This window comes from Globicephala melas, chromosome 11 (assembly GCF_963455315.2).
Source record: "Globicephala melas chromosome 11, mGloMel1.2, whole genome shotgun sequence".
NCBI lineage: Eukaryota > Metazoa > Chordata > Mammalia > Artiodactyla > Delphinidae > Globicephala > Globicephala melas.
In genome coordinates, this window is record NC_083324.2 from 43,205,404 (window position 1) to 43,231,257 (window position 25,854).

Here is a 25,854-nt window from a genome sequence, read left to right on the forward strand (position 1 = left end):
GAGGACGGAAGGCGGGACGTTGCAGGCAGACGGCGTCCAGAGATCTCCGGGCTTAAGAGGACGAGCGGAAACGCCTCCAGTTTTCAAAACAAAGAGGAGAAGCGGGAGGCGTGTGAGGCGCGCCGGGCTCAGATTGGTCCCTCCCGCCCGGTCGCTTCAGCATCATTGGGTGACAATGGAGGGGAGCCCGGGAATCGGCGGGCGCTCGGGGTCTCCGAAGATCCCGCCGGCCATGGAGGAGCTGCAGAGCCGCTTGCAGGAGACCCTGGACCTTCTGTCCTCGCAGGAGCTGCGCAGCTTCCGCGACCACCTCAAGAAGGTGGAGCCGCGCGTGAGCCAGGTGAAGCTGGAGCTGGAGGGCCGCAGCCCGTCGGGGCTGGCCAGGCTCCTCGCCAAGCAGTACTACCCACCGGCCGCCGCCAAGCGCGTCCTCGTCCAGGTGCTGGAGCAGCTGCCCCGCGCTGACCTGCTGCCGCGCTGGCAGAGCGCCGCCGCTGACGGCCCGGGTGAGCGCGCGGAGATTCCCAGGGTTGGGGGGACCGGAGGGGGTGCTTGGTGACCGCTGGGTTTGGCCCTACCGCCCGGGGATTCCCGGATTGGCGGAGGGAGGACTGACCGGGATTCCTGGGCAGGGGGAGGGACTACTGACTGGAGGGAAGGGGGACTGGCGGGGAGGGGGGTGTCCTAGGTGAGCGCCGGGTTAGGCCTGGGGCACAGGTGAGCGGCGGTGGACCGAGCTTCAGTAGGGTGGGGTGGGGGAAGTGGAGCAAGGAGGATGCGGGGGTCGAGGGACCAGTGAACGCGCGGCGGGAAGTGGGAACCGGGGGATAAGAAGGCAGGAGAGAGACAGTTCCCAGGCACGGAATCGAAGTGACCAGTCCAAGACTAGCCATCAGGGTCTACCAGTTCATTCTGGGGTGGGTTGAGAAATCAGATTGACTCAGCAGGCCTGAGATGCATTTTTAACAATTACCTCCAAGTGATTATGATGGAGGAGGTTTTTAGATGATGCAGTGAGAAACCCCGTGTTGGAATCCACCATTAGAACATTTGCCATAAATCTGGGAAGATGTGGCTTAAGATCAAGAAATGTAACAAGTTGGGGGCGGTTAGGGTTTCCCCTCGTAAGTTTAATAAATGTATGTGTGTATAATATGTGAGCGAGTTTGTGTACATAGAGAAAGAGAGAATGAGAAAGAAAGAGAAAGCACTTCTACTGGGCACACTGAGGTAGACACTAAAATATACTGTTGCTGGCCTCTGCCATCGCATGCTTATGATCTGGTTGAGTTTTTGGTTTTTTTAACTTTTTATTAAATCAAAAGTACGACCGCTACTTAACTCTACACACACATTTAACATTTTTTAAGGAATAACGTAATGAGTCATTACACCAAATTCCTGGCTAATAGCTCTCCAAAAATTTGAGAAAAATCACGCGGAGGGGAAGGGTAAGCTGGGACGAAGTGAGAGAGTAGCATTGACACATATACACTACCAAACGTAAAATAGATAGCTAGTGGGAAGCAGCTGCATCGCACAGGGAGATCAGCTTGGGGATTTGTGACCACCTAGAGGGGTGGGATAGGGAGGGTGGGAGGGAGACGCAAGAGGGAGGGGATATATGTATACATATAGCTGATTCACTTTGTTATACAGCAGAAATGAACACAACATTATAAAGCAATTATATGCCAATAAAGATCTGGTTGAGTTTTGAGATATGTTGCTTTGCTGACTTTTAGATTCCTAATGGGTGACAACTGTAAACGACCTCAAAACATGGCCTGTAGGCAGAATACTGGCCCCACGAAGCCTTTGATTCTCCCTTGACTGCATCTGCACAGCACTTATCATAATGTCTCTCCAGGCTTAGTGGTTAATGTATCACACTTTTGTTATCACCCCTTTAAACTGTGAGTCTCTTGCAGTTGGTAAACTGGGCTTTTTTGTTTTTCAGAATCAACCAAACTACCCGGTATCATGACTACACACTGTAGGCACTCCAAAAATATTTGAATTGAATGCTAAGAGTTTGTTTAATTAAAAAATTAAATAGGGTCTAGTTCCTTTAACTTCATTTTTCTCTTTATTGATGTCTTGGTCTCCTTTTCTGCAGGTGCATATACACTAATGTTCATTGGTGCTTCTCCTTTTCATTTCTGGCCTGGCTCTCCCTGCCCCTGAAGCTGACTGGGGCCTAAGGGAGTTCTGTTAAGTTTTCATCCTTATGAGTTTGGGAGAGGGTTTTCAGAATCCTAGAAACCTGTTTTAAAACATAAGAGGCAACTGATTTCCTTGGGAGGTGCTTCCTGTTAACAGGAATGACAGCAGATCATGATTAAGAAGAGGAAAAAGAAAAAATATGTTCTTTTCTGTTTTGTCTTTTCATGAAAATTCATTCAGTGATTCCACGAAAGATTCCAAAGAGAAGCTATGACTGTGTGGAAGGTGAATTGGTAAATATCTGGACTCTTTAAGATAGTATTTAGTCACCATTTGAACATTTTTTTGTGCTGCTTCTGTTGGATTGGAGGTGGGTATCTGTGTCATTGTCTCAAGCGGTCAGATCTTCCTGCTTTCCGTTATAAATAGGAAAAGCAAAACATTAGCCAGATAAAACCACTTTGCACGCATTAACCAAATGAGGTAAGCACTGTTAGTATCTGCATTTTACAGACGAAGGCATTGCAGGCTGTGTGGCCTCTCGAAACTACATAAATTGCTGGCTTCCGGCTTTTTTTTGCTTGTTTTATTAAGGACATTTAAAACATAAGTTAAAGTAGAGAGAAGAGAAAAATGCATCTCCAGACTCCAGCCCAACCAACTCTTTGCCCTGATTCAACAATTAGCAACATGGCCAATCTTGTTTCATCTGCTCCTCCCCCCGCCCCCCCTCCATTATTTTGAAGCAAATTCCCCAGCTACCATATCACTTTCATACATACAATACTTGAGTATATATTTCTGAGAAAGACTTTTTCCAAACATAGCCATGATACCATTATTCTACCTAGAAACAAATTCCTCATTGGCAGTCAGCCTTCAGATGTCCTTGGCTGGCTCTTATGCCTTTTACAGTTGGATTGAGTCAGGGTCCGACTCACGCAAGGTCTACACAGTTACACTTGATGGTTTGTCTCTTAAGAGGCTTAATTTATGATACCTCTCCCTTTGACCTCTTCTCTTGTTTGTTGACGAAACCAGGTTATTTGTCCTGTAGAATGTCCCACATTCTGGATTTTGATAACTGCAGCCCTGTGTTGTCATTTACCATTTTCCTTAAACGGGCAGTTCTGGCTATGTATAGGAATTTAAAAATGAGATTGGCCTATTCGTCCTAGTTTGAGAAAGGTATTTGAAAAAATTATAAATGAAGTCATGATGAGAGAGGAAATCAGTGTTGTGCCCCTGCTCTGAGCTGGGAAACGTCATCATTAACTCCAGAAGAAACTCATTTCACATATAAGGTGTATTTGGATTTGGTTTGGTTTAAATATTGTTTCTTGGCTTTCCTTGAAAACAGGACCGTTATGACCTGAGTGGCAGGCGGAAGGCCTTCCTCATGTGTGTGACGAGAGACAGGCTGGGCGCTCACCAGGATGTCCTACTGATGCAGGACTGGCTTGGCCAGTGCCAGTTCGAAAATACGTTGTGCATCGATCCCGACAAAATGGTACCAAGTTAAAAACAAAAATGAAAATTTGTGGCTCGGGACTTCCCTGGCGGTCCAGTGATTAAGACTCCGTGCCTCCACTGAAGGGGCGCAGGTTTGATCTCTGGTTGGGAAACAAAGATCCCACATGCCTTGCGGCACAGCCAAAAAAAAAATGAAAAGAAGAAGAAAAATTGTAGCTTGGATATTATAATTTTCCTTCCTTTTTAAAAAAATTGGGTTTTATTACCTGGTTAGAACCAGGGCCTGCTGAGCAATGGATGTGTATGTCCTGATGAAATTCTTACCCAGCTTACCTGTTGGATACAGATGCTTTTGTCATGTTAAGTGTGTGATGATACTCCAGCTTCACTTCTAGTCAAGCAGGGACCTCTTGGGTCCCTGCATTTGAAGAGGGAAGGGAATCCAAGAAGGTGTAAAAGTGAGTTGGGCAAGGAGGCCCAAGGACATGCTGTGAGTCCAGAGTAGGCAAGGTCCAGAGCATTTGGGAACAGGAAGACCAAGGGGACAGCTTTGAGAGGTCATCAAGCAGCCAGGCCAGAGGAATCCCAGCAGCATTGGAGCCCAGGGGCTTTGGAAGATCCTGGTGGGACTTGCTTAGAACCATGGGAGGGGTGGGGAGAGGAGTTGCTGAGAGCCCTGGGCAGAATTGCATTGTGATTTAACTCGAGGACACAAGAAAATGAGGTGGAAGAGTGGTGGTGGTGGTGGGTGGGAACTGCATTTTGACTTCTCTGACCCCAGCTGAGTCCTGGCCTAGCCCTGCTCATGTTTGGGGATAATAACAGAGGAAAGTCCTTCATAGACCCCAGGAGGCACTGCTAGTGAATATCAAGGAACAGCATAGCAGAAGGGCTAGGAAAGCAGCACACACTGACCGGTGGAATCTCGTCTCTTACTAGTTGTTACCTTAAATCTGGTTCTCAACTGAGGGTGATTTTTGTCCCCCCAGAGGACATTTGACAATGTCTGGAGACATTTTTGGTTGTCACAACTGGAGGGTGCTATTGGCATCTTGTGTAGTTGCTGAGGTAGAGCCAGGATGCTACTGAACACCCTACAGTGCACAGGACGGCCCCCAAGGCAAAGATTACCTGACACAAAATAATAGTGCAAGAGTTCTAGAAATTCTGTCTTAAATTAATTGACTACTTTCTTATCTCTAAAATGGTGGGGGGGGGTGATAGTAATTTATCTTGTAGGGCTATGGTGAGGATGAAATGAGCTGCGTTATGTAAAAGTTCTCAGAATAGTAGCTGGCTTATAGTAAGTGCTCAATAAATTTTGGTTTTATTATTTCAAAGCTAAAAACAGACTCCTTCGTGTTTCCCAAGGATTGTACCAGAATCTCTTCCAATATTATGTGATTTTTTTAATCCAGTCCTTTCCATTCAGATTACAGATAATTGCCAGTGTTCTTCTGGTTTATTCTCCCAAAGGTCCAGAAGTGGCCTCTTTCTCTGCATCTTGTCAACATTTATTTGTAAATATTTAGCAACTTTACTGGTAAAATTATTTCACTGTTTCATTTTCCTGATTATTAGTTTGGTTGAACATCTTCTGGCCATTTTTTTCCTTCTGTGAATTATTTGAATTACCTGTTTGCCCTTTTTCTTACTGGATTTTCTTTTTCCTTTTTGTTTTGTCTGTGCCATGTGGCTTGCAGGATCTTAGTTCCCCGATCAGCAGTCGAACCCGGGCCCTGCATTGAGAGCATGGAGTCCTAACCACTGGACCACACTGGATTTTATTTTTCTTATTCTGTAGTTCTTTTTCCTGAATTTTAGACAAAATAGAGTGCAAATATTTTTCTCCTGCCTTGTTACTTGCCTTTTGACTTTTTGTTATCTTAAGTCAAATGGAAGTCTTTTTTATTTTTTTTAAAATTTATTTATTTTATTTTTTTATTTTTAGCTGTGTTAGGTCTTCGTTGCTGCGCATGGGCTTTCTCTAGTTGTGGCAAGCGGGGGCTACTCTTCGTTGCAGTGCACGTGCTTCTCATCACGGTGGCTTCTCTTGTTGCAAAGCACAGGCCCTAGAGCACGTAGGCTTCAGTAGTTGTGGCGCGTGGGCTCAGTAGTTGCGGCGCGTGGGCTTAGTTGCTCCGTGGCATTGCAAGTCTTTTTTATTTATTTATTAAATTATTTATTTTGGCCGCACCATGCGGCTTGTGGGATCTCAGTTCCCTGACCAGGGATGGAACCCAGGCCACAGCAATGAAAGCGCCAAATCCTAACCACTAGACCACGAGGGAACTCCCCTGGAAGTCTTAGTTTTTGTGAGTAAACTTGTCAGCCTTTCTGTTTGTTGCCTTCTTGGCTTTTATGTCTTGATTAAACCCCATGATTTCCCAACATAAAATTTTTGAAAATTATTTTTCTGTAACATTTTTATAGTTTAAGGTTAGCCTACTCACTGGAATTATGTTTTTGGGAACAGTGAGGTGGGAGGTCTAACTTTATTTCCAAGCCAGTCATCTCATTTTGTTGATGATACATCCTTTCCCGACATATTTGAATTCCATTCTTATCATAAACTAAATCCCTATATATATATATATTTGGATCCATTTCTATATTCTAAAATATTCTATTCATACATTTGTTTATTCTTAAGCTGGTATATCAGTGTTTTGTTCACCATGATTTTATAGTACCTTTGGATGTCTGATAGGACCTATCCTATGGGGATTCATTGTTTTTTATGGTTTTCTTGCTTTTTTTTTTTTTTAAACTTCTGAATGTTCTTTGCTATTCTTGAGCACTTTGCTGTTCCTGAGCATCTGTTCTCTGTGACCTTGAGAACCATCTGGTTAAGTTTCACAGAAATCCTTTGAGATTTTAATTGACATGACATTGAATTGAGATTAATTTAGAGTTAACTGGCAAATTAATAGTATTGAGTCATCTCAGAAACATCGGTATGTCATAGTTTATGTTGCCTCTTCACTAAAGTTTTTTTTTAAATAATTTTCTTCACTTAGGCAATGTGCATTTCTTGTTAGGTTTATTCCTACGTATTGTTTTACTTTTTTTATGACCATGAATGGATCCCTTTTCCATTATGCGGTTTAAATTATTATTCCTGGGTAATTGGGGAGCTATAGATCTTGGTAAATTAACTTTGTATCTGGTCAACTTGCTGATCTCTAGTTCTAGAAGTTTTTAGTTGATTATATTTCTAGATAGTCATATTATCTGTAAGTAATGAGTTTGTTTCCAATGTTTAAACTTCATCTAATTTTTTACTTTACTTTATTGAAATGGCTAGGATCTTTGTTACAACATGTATGAGGCTAGTGAGAACAGCCATTCCTGTCTTCTCTTTTTAGTGGGATTGATTCTGATGACGTCTTCTGATAGATTCTGGCAAGTAGATATGATTGGGTAGACTCCTCCATTCCCTTCCATTTCTAGCTTATTGAGGGTATTAATTTTATAAGATAATTTTATATATTAAAGTAAGTTAATAATATAGCATTGAAATACATTAACCCTTTGGGGAGCTATAATTCTGTTATATTTTGTGGTAGAGAATCAGAAATACCCTAATTTTGTCAAACAAGAACCACCAGTGGTACAAGAAGAAATCATATGAATTCCGAAAGCAACCAAAAGGGAATTGACAAGTTATACTGACTCTGTTAGAGATGCAGGTATTTTCATATTTGTCGTCTCATTGGATCACCTTGTAAAGGAGCCATCTCTGGGATTTCTGGGTTTTCCTACTTGCAGTTCTTTTTAATATGTTTTCCTATTTTACAGGAGTTACTTGGAAAGATAACATCATTTCGAGATGGACTAAATGAAATTAAAGATGACATTGGCTGTTGCCTTGTTGCTCTTATGTCCCACGGAGAAGAAGGCTTTATCAAAATGACAGATGGTGAAAAAGTCAGCCTGGAAGGCATTTTTGAAATGTTTAACAATAAAAATTGTCCAGCACTTCAAGAGAAACCAAAAATCTTTATAATCCAGGCCTGCAGAGGAGGTAAGTGGAGACCTCTTTGTAATAGTTCTGTTTTTAGGAAATTCTCATATTGATGATTGAGGAAAGAAAACTGAGTTTTAAAAAATTATTTTACATTAGCGGACGCTTAGCTGATGTAACTTTAGTTACGTAGTATAGTAGGGACTTTGAGCTGGGAGGAAAGAATGAAGGGAAAGCTTTCCTGGGATAGGATAGTTAATTTAGGCTGAGGAAGGGTCTAAGTCTTTAAATTCATGAGGTGGGTTGGGGAAACTCAAATTCTGGGAGAGAGGTGGGCAATTTCCAGGGGATGTCCCACCGTTCATGTGATTCCAGGTGGCTTGTGGGACTAATATCTGATTTATGTTAACTTTGGTGGATATTTCTCTCTCTTATGGAGATACAAGCTTGTTGTGACTTTTATTAAAGATGACTGGTGTCAAAAAAAAAAAAGATTACTGGTGTCAATGGTGTATTATCATAGTTTGCATTTTCATTCCTCAAAAAATAGAGAGAAGAGACAGTGGTGTTGAAACGGATGATGAACCCATGGACTCGGATGATGGATCAGAGAAGAAGAGGCTGCCTACATTCAGTGATTATTTCATCATCTATCCCACCCAGGCAGGTAAGACAGTGAGGCTTGATGACAGTGAGATACACATTCGTCCAGAGGGTTTAGCTTATTCCTAATGATTTTGAAAATCTTTTTATTTTTTTTTTAGCTGTGCCACGTGGCTCATGGGATCTTAGTTCCCCGACTAGGGATTGAACCTGGGTCCTCGGCAGTGAGAGTGCTGAGTCCTAACCACTATACTGCCAGGGAATTACTGAAAATCTTTTTTAAAAATATTATCTGTGCTTTACAGATTGATGTACATAAGGAGAAATTTTCATTAACCTATCCATCTTCAACTGTTCCACTTTCAGAGATGGCAAGTTTGCATCTGACTGTTCATCTCTTCCAGGAAGATGCCATCCTTTTAGCAAAGTATCACATAGTAAATAAGATCATCGGCTCTCATGTGAAAAAGATCTTGGTCCAAAGCCAGCTCTGCCACTTGCTGTCTTTGAGACCTTCAATATTTCTTAGCCTCTAGATATGTCAGTTTCTTTATGCAAAAGAAGAATGATAAAATATACTTGTGTCATTGGGATGTTATATAAATTAAATTATGTAGTGCAGGTATTGTGCTTATCATAATAACTGTCATAATAAGGTAAAAAAGAAATTAATATTATTACTAATATATTATGCTGATTACATTATTATCCTTATTATTACTATACTATTAATATTAATAGGTTAAAATCCAAAAGAATCTTGTGTGCTGAAGGGGTGAACTTGATTCAGTTGTGAAAGGGAAATAGGAAAATGTAGAGAAGATAGGAATAAATGGTCAAGGGCATTTATTTAGCTGTTTTTATCTTGACTTTCTCCAAAAAGGATTAAAATAGCTTATGTGTGTGTATATACACATATACACACGTATGTGTGTGTGTGTGTGTGTATATATATATATATATATGCAATTCAAGATAAAATGTTAGGGAAGAAATGGAAGCAGAGGAAACTAAGGACAATAATATAAAATGAAAATATCCCCATTAAAGTTAGATGTAACTTTATTCATCCAAGAGAGATGAAAGCATATGTCCTGGGACCTCCCTGGTGGTCCAGCAGTTAAGACTCCGTGCTCCCAATGCAGGGGGCCCGGGTTCGATCCCTAGTCGGGGAACGAGATCCTGCGTGCATGCTGCAACTAAGAAGCCTGCATGCTGCAACAAAGATCCTGAGTGCCAAAACTGAGACCTGGCACAGCCAAAAATAAATAAATATATAATAAATAAATAAGTATTAAAAAAAAAAGAAAGCAAGCATATGTCCTGATAGACACTTGTAACAGCAAGTGCAAGCAGGTTTATTTGAAATAGTCAAAGACTGGAAACAACCCAAATGATCAACAGGTGAAAGAATAAACAAATCGTGGTATATCATACATGGAATACTACTCAGCAATAAAAGAAATGAGCTCCTGATGCATGCTACAGCATAGATGAAGCTCAGAATAATCCTGCTGACTGACAGAAGTGAGACAGAATAAAGCAGATACTGTGTGGTTCCATGCATATAAAATTCTAGAAAATGCAAACCAGTCTATAAGAGAGCAAATCAGTTGTGTTTGGAGATGGGAGTGGAGAGGGAAGGAAGGATTACAGAGCGGCATGAGGACATTGGAGGGGGCTGACTGGATTCATTATCTTGGTTGTGATGGTTTCACGGAAGTATAGATATGTCAAAACGTATTAAATTGTTTGCTTAAAATATGTGCAGGACTTCCTTGGTGGTCCAGTGGTTAAGAATCCATGCTTCCAATGCAGGGGTCATGGGTTCAATCCCTGGTCAGGGAACTGAGATCCCACATGCTGCGTGGTGCTGCCAAAAAAAAATATATATGCAGGTGCTTGTCAATGATCAATCATACTTTAATAAAGCTGTAAATTTTTTAAAAAGTTAGATGTAAGACAAGCATGCCCACTCTCACTCCTACTGTTTGACATGGCATGGGTAGTCCTAGCTAATTCATTAAGATAAGAAAAGATGTAAGGATCAATATTGTAGAAATCAATAGTTTTGAATATCTAGCAGTAATCACTTAAACATATAATAGAAAAGAAAAAAGATACCATGTTATTTTTTCTTGCTTTAGTGAATGATGTCTAGGAATGACTAACAAAAGATGAGCAAGAACTTTATTAGAGAAAATGAGAGAACATTCCGGAAAGGCATAAAGAAAGACCTGAATCAATGGTGGGAAATACCATGCTCATGGTTGAGATTTTCAATACCATGGAGATGACCTTTTTTTCCCCAAATGAGTTTGTAAATTGAATTCTACGTGTTTTTTCATGGAATTTGACAAACTAATCACAAAATTATTATGGAACAGTTAAGGGTCAAGACGAGGAATCTTGAGCTCCAACTTTGCTGAATGAATGAATTTCATGACTATATGCTGGCTATTTCTGTTGAGCACTAGAGATTCAGTATTGAGCACAAGAACTAAAAATCTCTGCCTCCATGGAGCTTATGTTCTAGGGGAGGAGACGACAGTAAGCACATACAGAAAACAGATCCTGGGTTGCTTTATGATTCCATGTCTATGAAGTTCAAAAACAGGCAAAACTAATCTATGGTGGATGGTAGGAGTCCGGGTGCTGCTTGTCCTCAGGGTGCACAGTGTTTGGAGTGGTTATGACCAGAGCAGCAAGAGGGGACTTCTGGAGTACTGGTATCATCGTGTTTCTTGATGAGGGTGCCAGGTATGGGGGTGTGTTCATTTTATGAAAATTTATTGAGCTATTATATACCCATATGCTTTGCATACTTTTCTGTATGATGGTTACCCTTCAGTGAAAAGTTTACCAAATAAAATGTTAGATGGTGATAAGTGCTATGGAGAAAAGTAATGCAGGAACCGGGGAGAGAGAGTATTGAGGGGTAGAAGTGGAGATTATAATTTTTTTGTTTGTTCTTTTTTTGGCTGCATTGGATCTTCGTTGCTAAGCACAGGCTTTCTCTAGTTGTGGCAAGCAGGGGCTACTCTGTTGCGGTGCGTGGGCTTCTTATTGCTGTGGCTTCACTTGTGGAGCACTGGCTCTAGGGTGTGCAGGCTCCAGTAGTTGTGGCTCACGGGCTCTGGAGCTCAGGCTCAGTAGTTGTGGTGCACGCGCACGGGCTTAGTTGCTCTGAGGCAGGTGGGATCTTCCTGGACCAGGGATCTAACCCATGTCTCCTGCATTGGCAGGTGGATTCTTAACCACTGCGCCACCAGGGAAGTCCCGGGACTGTGGTTTTAAAAAGAGATGTGTAGAGATGTTTCCACTGAGAAGGTGATTATTGTGTAGAATTGAAGGCCATGAGAGTGTGAGCTATGCAGATATTTGAGAAAATGTGTCATCTAAGATATGAATACTTAGTAGAAAGCAATAACAAAAACTCTATCAGCCGGTACATAGACAAACAGATCATTGGGATAGAATAAAGAATGTAGAGGTAGACCCAAATATATAGGGAAATGAGACACATGACAAAGAAGCCATTGCTAATCAATGGTGAAAGGATGGACCGTTTAATAAGTGATGGGAAAACTGGCTTCTCAACGGGAGAAAAGCAAGTTTATTTTCTTTTTTTTTTTAATTTTATTTATTTACTTTTGACTGTGTTGGGCCTTCGTTGCTGTGTGAGGGCTTTCTCTAGTTGCGGAGAGCAGGGGCCACTCTTCATCTCATCGTGGTGCGTGGGCCTCTCACTGTCGCGACCTCTCTTGTTGCGGAGCACAAGCTCCAGACGCGCAGGCTCAGTAGTGTGGCTCATAGGCCTAGCTGTTCCACGGCATGTGGGACTTTCCCAGACCAGGGCTCGAACCCGTGTCCTCTGCATTGGCAGGCAGATTCTCAACCACTGCGCCACCAGGGAAGCCCAAGTTTATTTTCTTATTTCTTGTTGTAGGGTTTCTTGTATCTTTAATCACGTGGGCTCTCTATCTGTAGTTATGTTCCCTTCTTTACCTCTAATATTTCTGGCTTTCTTGTTTTTCTTGATCAGTCTTGCCAGTGGTTTATTTATTTAGTTAAGAACCCATTTTTAGTTTTGTTAATCCTCTATTATTATGTTTGTTTTTGATTTCATTCATTTGCCTCATATTTCCATTTTTCTCCATTTTTTAAGGGTTTATTCTACTCTTAATTTCCCAGCTTTTTCAGTTAGGTACTTGGGTCATTATTTTCTACCTTTTAAAAAAAAATAAGCATTTTTAAACCTATAATTCCCCTCTAATTACTGCTTTCACTGTATCTTTTATATTTTAATATGTAACATTTTTATCCTTCAGTTCCAAGATACCCATTAGTTATTTAGAAATATGCCTCTAAATTTTTCTGGTATTGAAATTTTAAAATTTATCCTTTTATTATTATTATTATTTATCCTTTTATTATTGATGTCTAGTTTATTCTTGAGAAAGAATATCAACTATACCAATCTGAAATCGGTTGAGACTTGATTTATGTCTTGATCTGTAGTAAATTTTTTTTTGCGATACGCGGGCCTCTCACTGTTGTGGCCTCTCCCGTTTAGGAGCACAGGCTCTGGACGCGCAGGCCCAGCGGCCATGGCTCACGGGCCCAGCCGCTCCGCGGCATGTGGGATCCTCCCGGACTGGGGCACGAACCCATGTCCCTTGCATTGGCAAGCGGACTCTCAACCACTGCGCCACCAGGGAAGCCCTGTAGTACATTTTTTAATGGCTATTGATCTATCATGAATATTCTATATGTGCTTAAGAATATGTGTTCACTTCTTGAATACAAGGTTCTATATATTTCTATTAATTGAGCTCAGTTGTGTTGTTCCAAGTCTCTACTAAAGGTCAAGCAGACATATTTAGTAATTTGTCTGCTTGACCTGCCAATAACTGAGATAATGTGTTACTATGTCATGTTATCCTGGTGGATATGTCAGTTTCTTCTGTAGTTCTATTATCTATTTTTCTTTTCTTTATGTATTTTGAGGCAACTTTAGTAGAGGCATATGATTTTAGAATTGTTACACTTTGTGGTGAAATAAATATTTCAATCATTGTTTAGTGAACCTACTATCCCAAATAGTGCTTTTTTTGGTATTAGTTTTTCTCTGATATTAATATAGATACCCCAGTATTCTTTTGGCCCATATTTGCCTGGTATATCTCCTTCAGACCTTTTTCTATTAACCTTTCTGGGCCTTATGTTTTAGGTGGTCCTTTAAACAGAATATAACTGGATTTTGTTTTTTAATCCAGTCTAATATCAATCTTCTTACTGGTGAGTTAGGACAATGTATCTTTATTGTGACTATTGATATATTTACATTTTTACCATTTTACTTTGTGCTATTTACTTTTATTTGCTTTTCTCCCCTCCTTTATTGCTCTTTTTTTTAAAAAATTGAAGTATAGTTGGTGTGTACAATATTATGGTAGTTTTATTGTTCTTGTTTTTGATTGATTGTGAGTTTAGTTTGTTATTCTTACATTTTATCCCTCTACTGACTTGGAAGATATGTGTTTCGCATCTCTTCTTCTCCTGGTTCCCTGTGAAATGTTACAAGTAAGTAAGCTTATTTTTACTCCCTGATGATACACAGAACCTTAGAACACTAATTCTCATCACCTTCCACACTTAAGTGCTATTGTTCAACATTTACTTCTAACTTTTATTTTTTGTATCTTTATTTATATGAAATTATTTATGTATTCTTACACTCCTTCTCCTTCCACCCTAATTTTCTTCTAAATTAGGACATTAACCCAACACATTTTCATCAGATAGGTTGGCATGTTCTAGGGTGACAAGCACTATGTTAGGTAATGCCTATTCCTTTTTTAAAACCCCACAAGTTAGAACACTTTTGTAATATTTTATACAGTGTATGTTTGTTTATATTTATGCATGTGTTTACCATTTTCTTCTCTATCTGTCCTGAATCTCAGACCATTTTCTTTCTTCATGAACTATATCCTTTAGAAATTCATTTAAGGAAGATTTATAGGTGGTAAGTTCACTTTACACCCAAATCTGGCCGATGATGTAACAGTGTCTTTGCTTGTTCTTCCTTGTGATTCCATCATTTATTTCTTTAAACATTTCATGCACAGTTATTTTATATTTTTTACCTTATACTTTCAATATCTAAAGTCTTTGGGGATCACTCTTGTGGTCGTTCTGTTGCCTGTCACTCATGGGGGTTTGTTTTTCTGTGTGTCTGAACTCTTAGCTCATTTATTGAATCTTAATCTGTGATACTCCTGGGGGCATAATTCAGTTATGCTTTCCTTTAGAGAGGATTACCACCCACAAGTGGACCTCTGTAGCTCTGCTCAGGGTCACATGGTTAATGCAGGATCTTAAATTCATCTCCCTATCTCCCAGGTACACCTTCCAGACTTGACATTTACCCTTAGACACAAGCGCAACTCTGGTTTTCCCTTTTGCTTTCTGCTTCTAGCTCAAGTTTCAGCTTCCTTGTTTGGAGGAATGGCATGCCTTGGGGATTTCCATTCATTCCTATCAGCCGAAAATAGTATTAAACTTTCGCTTTAATCAAGAATTAAGATTTATACCTGGAGGGATATTTAAAGTACCCAAAGTGCCCAAAGTGGAAAACTTGGAATATGTGATAAAATTAATCTTTTGGATCACCCATTTTTTTTTTGCATGATCCCAGTTCTTTTAATTTTTTTTTTTTTTTGACAGGAAAGTAGGATTTAATGGTGGGCATGAGTAAGGGGGGGACAGCACCAAGGCTCTCGTGAGTGCAGGGCCCGCCATTTGTCCAGAGGGCCGCAGTTAGGGATGTATATGACCCCACAGCCATCCGGGACGAGCCGCTTTTCTGCCACCATGTTTTCAAATTCGTCTGCATTAAACTTAGTAAATCCCCACTTCTTGGAGATGTGGATCTTCTGGCAGCCAGGGAACTTGACCTTGGCCCTTCGGAGGGTCTCGATCACATGCTCCTTGTTCTGCAGCTTGGTGCGGATGGACATTGTGACTTGGCCAATGTGGACCCTGGCCTCTGCACCCTGGGGCTTTCTAAAGGCACTGCGCGTACCCGTCAGGAGCCTGGATTGGGGACAGCATGCCAGTCATTAATGTCCACTGGAAAGGGCTGTCTCCAAGATGCCTTAGGGCAACCCATACAGGCAACAGGCCGCATACACTACTGAGGAGGCTGCTGTTTGCAGCCATTGCGCACCGGGCCCCCATGGGGAAAAGAGTACAGTCAGCTTAATTGGCTGCAAATATTTTTTTAAATTTTCAATTGATTTATTTTTTATTTTGGCCATGCCACGCGGCATGTGGGATCTTAGTTCCCCGACCAGGGATCAAACTTGTGGCCCCTGAAGTGGAAGCTCGGAGTCCTAACCACTGAACCACCAGGGAATTCCCTTGGGTCATACCTGATTGGATGAGGCAGTACTAAATATGTGTGGGGAATGGGGGGCAACGGGTACTTCCATATACCATTGATGAGAGCAAGTTATAATGCCTCTTTGGAGAGCAATGTGTGATACCTAGAAAGTTTGTTTATTCCACGACCCAGCAATTTCACTTCTGGGTATACACCCTAGTGCTGCGGTCTCCAGATCAGGGGGCCACAGTGAAGTCACACAGCTATACTTAATTCTGTGAACCACCAGCTCAGGTGAGGTATGGTTCCAAAAATTAGATCGTGCTGTGTTCTTTTTGATATCATATTTTGGTGGTATCTAGGTTTTGGAGGTTCGCTGAGCTAAAAAGCAAGTACCATGGTGGTATCCTAGGTTGAGAAGTCATGCAGTGTCCAAAAGGGGCACACATCTGATTAGTAATTGTGGTTATTTAAGAATGAGGGAATTCCCTGGCGGTCCAGTGGTTAAGACTCTGTGCTCTCACTGCCGAGGGCCTGGGTTCAATCCCTGGTCGGGGAACTAAGATCCCATGAGCCGCTCGCACAGCGCAGCCAAAAAAAAAAAGAATGAAAAAAATATTTTTTTATCAATTTGTATGACCATCACCTTTCAATTTTTTTGACCATCTATTCATGTGCCTATTGGCCATCATGTATCTTCTTTTGCCCAATGTTGTATTGGGTTGTTTGTTTTCTTATTAAGCTGTATATATTCTGAATACAAGTCCTTTCTCTGGTACGAGTTACAAATGCTTTCTCCCAATCTGTGACTGGCTTTTCATTTTCTTAATGATGTCTTTCAAAAAGCAAAACTTTTATAAGCATTGATGGTTCAGTGGTAGAATTCTCGCCTGCCAAAAAACAAAAGTTTTAGATTTTAAGTCCAATTCATCATCTTTTTTTCTTCTGTGGCTTATGATTTTTGTGTTGTAAGAAACTTTTGTCTACCCTGAGGTTGAAAGATGTTCCATGTTTTTTCTGTCCCAACCCAGGTTTACTATGAGAGTGTGCAATCTTAATATTCCCATTGAATTTCCATACTATATAGACATATTTCATGTTTTTCAGCCTAATAATAAAGATAATTTCAGTAAACTCTTGAATACCACCAAATAAATTCCATATGGTTGTATTTAGGGCGATTTAGCTTAAAATGCTAGAGCAAAAGTCAGCAATAAAAAAAATAGAAAAGGAATAAATAAAGCAAATACGACAAAATGATAACTCTTGGATCTGAGGGATGATTATATGGGGGGTTGTTAAACTTTGCTTTCTACTTTTTTGTATATTTGAAAAGTTGTATTTTAAAAATGCATATAAAAAGAATGTCCTCTTGAGAGGTTATGTGCTATTGGTCACATGAGTTCTCTGTGATTGTATCTTAATGCAAGTGTTTCTATATTCTCGATTCAAAGCCATTTTCCAGGTTTTAACTATGGGTCAGAGAACAAGTTTGCTGTAAGTTAGAGGAGGAAAGTGGATGAAATGACTTTTTTCCTTTGTAGATCATGTGGCTTTACGGGACCCCCGCACCGGCTCTGTGATGATCAAAGCAATGACCGAAGTCTTTAAACAGTATGGAAATAAGTGGCACATTGCTGACTTCTTCACCAAAGTAAGTAAATTCCAAGTGAACACGTGCTCCATTCTGTCTAAAGCTAATGCACTTGATGAGAACATTTTCACGAGACGATTGACTTAAGCCTGAGAAAGCGTGAGAGATGGTGAGAAGTTGTTTGGAAACAGCAGGCTGATGGTGCATTAAGAGGACTGTCGCAGAAGTCATGGCCGAGCCAGGTGCGAAGGGAAACTGATAGTGACACTTTATTCTTTGGTACGTGAGTGAGTTGGATTTTAGGTGAGCTTTGAAGTTCTGCTTGCTCTCCAGTTGCTGTTCCCTGCGCTTCACAGATATTAATACATTGAGTCTTCCAACAGCTCTCAGGCAGGTACTGGGATTCCCATCTCCTATTACAGATGGAAAGCAGCCTTGGCTTTCCAACCCAGGCAGAGCACTTCTAGAGCTCATGCCTTAACCACAGTTATATAGGATTACTTACTCCTTATCTCCCCAAGTTATGGTGGCTATTTTTATTTCTCTTAAAAAATTGTTTAATGCTTTACATATGATGCTTAACAGCTTTCAAAACTTCCTTTCACCTCATTTTTATTTTTTAACATCTTTATTTGTGTATAATTGCTTTACAATGTTGTGTTAGTTTCTGCTGTATAACAAAGTGAATCAGCTATATGTATACATATATCCCCATATCCCCTCCCTCTTACATTTCCCCTCCACCCTCCCCATCCCACCCCTCGAGGTGGTCACAAAGCACGGAGCTAATCTCCCTGTGCTATGCAGCTGCTTCCCACTAGCTATCTAGTTTACATTTAATAGTGTATATATGTCCATGCCACTCTCTCACTTCGTCCCAGCTTACCCTTACCCCTCCCCGTGTCCTCAAGTCCATTCTCTTCATCTGCGTCTTTATTCCTGTCTTGCCCCTAGGTTCATGAGAACTTTTTTTTTTTCGATTCCATATACATGTGTTAGCATACAGTATTTGTTTTTCTCTTTCTGACTTACTTCACTCTGTATGACAGACTCTAAGTCCATCCACCTACTACAGATAACTCAATTTCGTTTCTTTTTATGGCTGAGTAATACTCCATTGTATATATGTGCCACATCTTCTTTATCCATTCATCTGTCGATGGACACTTACGTTGCTTCCGTGTCCTGGCTAATGTAAATAGTGCTTCAGTGAACATTGTGGTACATGTCCCTTTTTGAATTATGGTTTTCTCAGGGTATATGCCCTGTAGTGAGATTGCTGGGTCATATGGTAGTTCTATTTTTAGTTTGTTAAGGAACCTCCATGCTGTTCTCCGTAGTGGCTGTATCAATTTACATTCCCACCAACAGTGCAAGAGGGTTCCCTTTTCTCCACACCCTCTCCAGCATGTATTGTTTGTAGACTTTTTGATGATGGCCATTCTGACCGCTGTGAGGTGATACCTCATTGTAGTTTCGATTTGCATTTCTCTAATGATCAGTGATGTTGAGCATCCTTTCATGTGTTTGTTGGCAATCTGTATGTTTTCTTTAGAGAAATGTCTATTTAGGTCTTCTGCCCATTTTTGGATTGGGTTGTTTATTTTTTTGATATTGAGCTGCATGAGCTGCTTGTATACTTTGGAGATTAATTCTTTGTCAGTTGCTTCGTTTACAAATATTTTCTCCCATCTGAGGGTTGTCTTTTCATCTTGTTTACAGTTTCCTTTGCTGTGCCAAAGATTTTAAGTTTCATTAGGTCTCATTTATTTATTTATTTATTTATTTTTTGTTGTTGTTGTTGTTGCGGTACGAAGGCCTATCACTGTTGTGGCCTCTCCCGCTGTGGAGCACAGGCTCCAGACGTGCAGGCTCAGCGGCCATGGCTCACGGGCCTAGCTGCTCCGCGGCACGTGGGATCTTCCTGAACCCAGGCACGAACCCGTGTCTCCTGCATTGGCAGGTGGACTCTCAACCACTGTGCCACCAGGGAAGCCCTATTTTTGTTTTTATTTCCATTTCTCTAGGAGGTGGGTGAGAAATGACCTTGCTGTGACTTATGTCATAGAGTGTTCTGCCTATGTTTTCATCTAAGAGTTTTATAGTGTCTGGTCTTACCTTTAGGTCTTTAATCCATTTTGAGTTTATTTTTGTATATGGTGTTAGAAAGTGTTCTAATTTCATTCTTTTAAATGTAGCTGTCCAGTTTTCCCAGCACCACTTATTGAAGAGGCTGTCTTTTCTCCATTGTATATTCTTGCCTCCTTTATCAAAGATAAGGTGACCATATGTGCGTGAATTTACCTCTGGGCTTTCTATCCTGTTCCATTGATCTATATTTCTATTTTTGTGCCAGTACCATACTGTCTTGATTACTGTAGCTTTGTAGTATAGTCTGAAGTCAGGGAGCCTGATTCCTCCAACTCCATTTTTCTTTCTCAAGATTGCTTTGGCTATTTGGAGTCTTTTGTGTTTCCATACAAATTGTGAAATTTTTTGTTCTAGTTCTGTGAAAAATGCCATTGGTAGTTTGATAGAGATTGCATTGAATCTGTAGATGCTTTGGGTAGTATAGTCATTTTCACAATGTTGATTCTTCCAATCTACGAACATGGTATATCTCTCCATCTGTTTGTATTGTCTTTAATTTCTTTCATCAGTGTCTTATAGTTTTCTGCATACAGGTGTTTTGTCTCCTTAGGTAGGTTTATTCCTAGGTATTTTATTCTTTTTGTTGCAGTGGTAAATGGGAATGTTTCCTTAATTTCTCTTTCAGATTTTTCATCCTTAGTGTATAGGAATGCCAGAGATTTCTGTGCATTAATTTTGTATCCTGCTCCTTTACCAGATTCACTGATTAGCCCTAGTAGTTTTCTGGTAGCATGTTTAGGATTCTCTATGTATAGTATGATGTCATCTGCAAGCAGTGACAGTTTTACTTCTTTTCCAGTTTGGACTCCTTTTATTTCTTTTTCTTCTCTGATTGCTGTGGCTCAAACTTTCAAAACTATGTTGAATAATAGCGGTGAGAGTGGGCAACCTTGTCTTTTTCCTGATTTTAGAAGAAATGGTTTCAGTTTTTCACCATTGAGAATGATGTTGGCTGTGGGTTTGTCATATACGGCCTTTATTATGTTGAGGTGTTCATCTCATTTTAAGGTAAGCTCTTGGGGGAAAAAATGTTAAATGGGAGGAGTATAGACAATTTTGACAGTCATTCTAACCATATTTCCAAATCTCTTGTATTGCTCAATTTCTCTCTTTAAGAAAATAGTTTCTCGTCAGCGTCTCAATAAAATGTAATAATAGAGACAGATTTAACCTACCGTAAGTAGAAATCCATTTTAGTTAATGCTAAGTGAAAGTTGTTTTGCCGACTGGTGTTCATTAAGTCTCTATTGAACAGCATTCATTGTTTTAAAATTGAAAGCCGATATTTTTTAACTGAATAAAAGATTCTTTAAATTCTATAGTGCTTTACAATTTTCAAAAGTTTCACACATGTTTTCATATAATCCCATAATAACCCTTCTCCCCCCACGCCTACATTACCCCTGCACCCTTCCCTCTCCCCATGGTAACCACTAGTTTGTTCGCTATATCTGTGAGTCTGCTTCCTTATTTTTTAATTCACTTGTTTGTTGTGTTTTTTTAGATTCCAAATATAAGTGATATCATATAGTATTTGTCTTTCTCTGACTTATTTCACTTAGCATAATACCCTCCAAGTCTATCCATGTTGCTGCAAATGGCAGAACTTCATTCTTTTTTATGGCTGAGTAGTATTCCATTGTGTGTGTGTGTGTGTGTGTGTGTGTGTGTGTATCACATCTTCTTTACCATTCATCTGTTGATGGACACTTAGGTTGTTTCCATACCTTGGCAATTGTAAATAATGCTGCTACGAACATTGGGGTGCATGTATCTTTTCAAATTAGTGTTTTTGTGTTTTTTGGGTATGTACTCAGGAGTCAAATTGCTGGGTCATATGGTATGAACAGCATTCTTTTTTTTTTTTTTGAAATGTGGGATCTTAATTCACCGACCAGGGATGGAACCCACACCCCTGCAGTGGAAGCGTGGAGTCTTAACCACTGGACCGCCAGGGAAGTCCCAACACTGTTCATTTTTAAAGCACTTGCTAAGTAGATACTGGCAAGAAAGTCCAAAAGTGAGCATGATGCGACCTTTGCATTAAAGGCACTTAGAGCTTAGTGAGGCAGCAGATAGTAAGGTTACAAGCAGCACTGGAATTAATAGAGCTATTGGATACTTTGGACAAAACATAATCCAATGCTTTCATATGCCATGAGTTACCAAGGCTCAGAGGAGGTTACTATCTTGCCTGATGTTACCCAGGGACAAGTTGACTTGAACCCGGGTCTGTGCACGCAGCCACTCGATGCCTTCAAGCACTTGGTGGGTGGTGTCTGCATTGTTTTCCTGGTGCAGTCAGAGAATTCTGCCGTCTCCTTCTGTGGGCTTTACTAAGAGGCTTTTGCTGAGGGCTTTACATTCTTTTGGACAGTTTGTGCTTTTATCTTACAGGTGAATAACAGAGTGGTGCACCGTGAATTTAATCTTCGTAATGAACCAATAAAAGTATCACTTGTAATGGAGTCAACTTTAACTAAATTTGTATACTTTTGACATCAGGAAGATTAAAAAAACAAGGACTGCTTTACAGTAGAGTTTGAAAAGAGCTGTGAGCATTTATAGCATTGTACTAATGGTTACCATTTTGCATTATTTTTGTCATTGGTTGTATTTGTCCAATTTGTTTTGTGTATATATATATATATATATACATATATATTATTTTTCTAAGATTTAACTATGCTTACTTGATACTTGTAAATAATTTGACTTTTTTTTTTTTTTAAAGATCACTGTTTTCTGAAAAAAACGTTTTCCTGAACCGTTACCAAAACATGGACGTCCAGCTCCATTTGTGTACTGTTTTTATCCTGTGTTTCTCTTGGTGATTACACCCTACCTTCTCCACTGTCAGCTTGATGCTGGTGTTAAGCCTCAATTTCTTGACTTAGTCAAGAATTGCCTGTGTGTGGTCTTGTCCTCTGTTTCACCTTATTTACCCAGATTGTTGTCTGCAGTCAGTCTGATCTCCTCTTTGACTCCGTAAGCCATTCTCAAGTCTTACCTGGATGTCTCTGTGCCCTTGATGCCTTCATGTGTTCCACGTTCCATCCATTTCCCCGCTTCCTCCTTGCTGCCTCATACCTTTGAACTGCTGTTTTCTCCACCTGGAACCCTGTGTTCCACCCCACATAAGTCCTCTCCATCCTTTGGAGTTTGGTTCAAGCATCACTTGCACAGGGAAGCTTTCCACAGCCCCTCATGCTAGGTCAGCTTCTTCTAAGTGCTCAGATACCCTCTGCTTCTCTTCTGTAGCATTGAAATGACTGTCTAGTGGCTGTTTAATCTCTCTCTCCAGTTCAGTTGTAAGATCCGAGAGGCAGAGGCTGTGTGTCTCATTCATGGCTGCATCCTAGCTTCCATCCGTGCATTAGGACACAGAGAAGCCATGCAATGAGCATTGAGTGAGTGACTGATCCCTGTCTTTTAATTATTTTATCCATCCCCCAGACCTCTGTGCATATCTAGCCACTTGCTACTTAACCCCACACACGTGGATGTCTCACGGCTACTTTAACTCAACAAGTTGGACGTTAACCTGAGTTTCCCCTAAATCTCTTTATAAAACCCATCCCATTGTTAATAATCCTTTGACTCCCCACTGCCTGCTGGATATACCCCAAAATCCTGTAGGAGAGTATTGCAAGTCTTTCTCCGTCAGGCTTAATCTACACTACTCTTTTATTGCCTGTTTGTCCTCGTAATTCGCCCTCCCCTTAATAATCCTGTCTCACAGAATCGGGCTTGTGGATTAATGACTGTGGATAAACACTCTTGGATATGTTATCATATCAGAGTTCAATCTCTCCTTTCTGTCTGAAATGCCCTTCATTCTCACTGTGTGCTTCCTCTATACTGAGTATTCTTTAGGGTGCAACTTGGGTCCCCTCCCACTACAAAGCAAAGCTGTATGTAGACTAGTATTTTTAGAGTAACAAACTGTGGATTGAGCATGACTGATGGGCCTGTACGAGGATGCAGGTGTTTGGTGAGAATGCTCTGAAGACTGAGAGCCAAACTGACTGAAGCAATCCAGAATCTCCAGGCCTGTCTCCATTTCAGGGATAATTGTGACCATTTTAGTTAATGTGATTTCTTAAGTATAAATACATGTGATTTAATTTTTAAGCCTTTGAGTTCTGATATTTGATATATAGCTTTGTTTTTGTATAGAGCATTAAAATGTCTCTGGTTCATAAAATATGAACATCAGGTGAGCCTTCTCTTTCACTTGGATTCTGGAGGATTTCTAGGCACAGAGGCTCGTTTCGGTGGGACAGCAGCAGCTGAAATATCAACAACTCTTTATTTCCTGGGAGAGGTTGAGTGACTTGGTCAGAGTCACAGCATGTGGTGAAGCTGGGATTCCAAACCATGAACTAATTCAAGACATGAAGTGCCAAGTGATAGAGAAAAGTTTTAAGACAGAATGCTTTTGATGGACAGAAGGGACCATTCCATTACCACTTCACTGATGGAATGAGGGCTTTGGGACAAAGGAGGGAAAAGTGATTTTGGAACCCTGCTCAGACCACTACAGGTAAGGGTCACGGAGAAAACTGTAGGACAACTGCACACCAGACAAACAGATGAAGAGGAGCAAGGAAGAATTCTGGTTAGAAAGGTAGGTGGCCCAAGATGAACTTGATGCCTGGGGCTAGCTAACTGCCCCATATTCTCTCAGCTTCAAATCAGTAGAGACTGTCCTAGCCATCCAATGCCATGTGAAATATAGCCCAAAAAAGTAGTCTCTGGCACAATTTTATATTTGAAAAAAAATTTTAAGCCCAGTTTATTTATTTTTTAAATACAGACCCCAGGAACCAAAGTTTGCAAAAGGAAGGCTCTGAGATTTTTATTAAAAATGTGTATGAATAAAAAGTAGTGGAGAAACTTGTGCAGAAGACTAGGAGGCTGAGGTGGGGAGAAGAACACGTGGCTGGGGAGCTACAGCCGTTTGACAAGTGCCTCTTAGGCCAAGGGCGCCTCACCATGGCTTATTATCACTACAGTACATTTTCACCTTTGGAGTTAACTCACTTCCTTGCCGAATATTTTCATCATGCAGATCACGTCTCAAGGACAAAGTTATTTTGCAGGAAAAAAAATATTTTGTGGAGAAACCCTAAATTTAATTACAGTACCATTTCCTAGTTGTCATAATGGAAGTATTCTGGAGATTCTATGGTGCACAGGGGAGGGAGCTGCTGAGATAGTTTGGGAGTGCCCCCCAGAATGCCCTCCAGAGAAGTCCTGCAGTGATAGAGCACTGTCCCTAAAAGCCAGCCATTCCTTTTAAGTCTTCCTTTTTTTTTTTTTTTTTTGCGAGCCAAAATGTCTACAGATATTTTCAGCAGTTTCTAAGGATGCTTAAAGCCATGACTAAATTTACTCCTTTCCTTGTATGTCAGCTCTTTATTTAAATGCAGTGGGGTTTGTTTTCAGTTTAAAAACCTGTGTTCCTCATAGAAAATTTCAAGAAACACTAAAAAAATGAGGCCAAAAACCTACCCAGTTTCTCTACTTGTATATCCGTAGTTCTCACCCTGGCTGCACATTAAAATTATCTAGATTCTTGTGGTTTGGAGTTGGGCATATGTTTAAAAGCTCTCCAAGTGATTCTAAGCGCAGCCAGGCTTGAAACCTACTGTATAACTAATAATCTGGCTATTGGTTATTTGTTTACAATCATTTAATGCCTAGGGCTTCAATTTTTAAAAATAATCGCCCTCATCCTGCAACTCCTTTTTGTATTTTAATTATTTTTTAACGGCTGCATAGTATTGGGCGGAATAAATATTAACTAGTAATGGATATTGCAATTTTTCTCCTATGAGAAAGAAATTCTCATGCAAACCACCTGTGCAGTCTTCATTTTATTTTTTTTTTCCGGGAAACTTCCTGTAAGATAATTTTTGTTTTTGGCTGTGTTGGGTTTTTCGTTGCTGCGCATGAGCTTTCTCTAGTTGCGGCGAGCGGGGGCTACTCTTCGTTGCAGTGACCGGGCTTCTCATTGCAGTGTCTTCTCTCGTTGCAGAGCACGGGCTCTAGGCACGTGGGCTTCAGTAGTTGTGGCACGCGGGCTCAGTAGTTGTGACTCACGGGCTCTAGAGCACAGGCTCAGTAGTTGTGGTGCATGGGCTTAGTTGCTCCGCGGCATGTGGGATCTTCCCAGACCAGGGCTCGAACCCGTGCCCCCTGCATTGGCAGGCGGATTCTGAACCACTGCGCCACCAGGGAAGCCCTAAGATAACTTTTTGAAAATCTTAATTACACACTTCTAACTTGTCCTCCAAAAATGCAAAATAATTTCTCCAGCTTTTATTTATCCAATACAGGCTTGTGTTCAATACCTCTTCCCATGTAAGGAAACTGCACCTTAGGTGAAGGACGCGCTCAAGTTCATAGGTACAAAAGGCTGGGCGAGAAGTCGAATCCATACGGGGGAGGGCTGGCTGACTGCCTGGCTGACTTCCGGCCCGCGTCCCTGGTCGCAAACTGCGT

At 40.7% G+C, this 25,854-nt stretch overlaps 1 protein-coding gene and 1 non-coding gene across 5 annotated transcripts; one reads left to right on the top strand and one right to left on the bottom strand.

Moving 5' to 3' along the window:
- Positions 1–25,818, top strand: CASP14 (caspase 14). Of its 4 annotated transcripts, none has more exons than XR_009566011.1 (8): positions 1–506; positions 2,407–2,459; positions 3,527–3,676; positions 7,441–7,666; positions 8,157–8,273; positions 17,144–17,253; positions 21,742–23,974; positions 25,689–25,818. XR_009566011.1 is itself a non-coding variant. In XM_030846226.3 (7 exons), the coding sequence occupies exons 1-7, from the start codon at positions 176–178 to the stop codon at positions 21,841–21,843; spliced, it is 1,089 nt and encodes a 362-aa protein (XP_030702086.1). In that variant the 5' UTR covers positions 1–175; the 3' UTR covers positions 21,844–25,719. The 4 variants fall into 4 exon arrangements, 1 of the variants encoding a protein (XP_030702086.1); XR_009566012.1 differs by having other exon boundaries at positions 25,669–25,767; XR_009566013.2 differs by adding an exon at positions 13,746–13,795 and having other exon boundaries at positions 21,742–25,719.
- Positions 15,355–15,489, bottom strand: LOC115846931 (small nucleolar RNA SNORA70). Its single transcript, XR_004037116.1, has one exon. It is a non-coding gene; the product is annotated as a small nucleolar RNA SNORA70 (small nucleolar RNA).
- Positions 25,819–25,854: the final 36 nt, after the last annotated feature.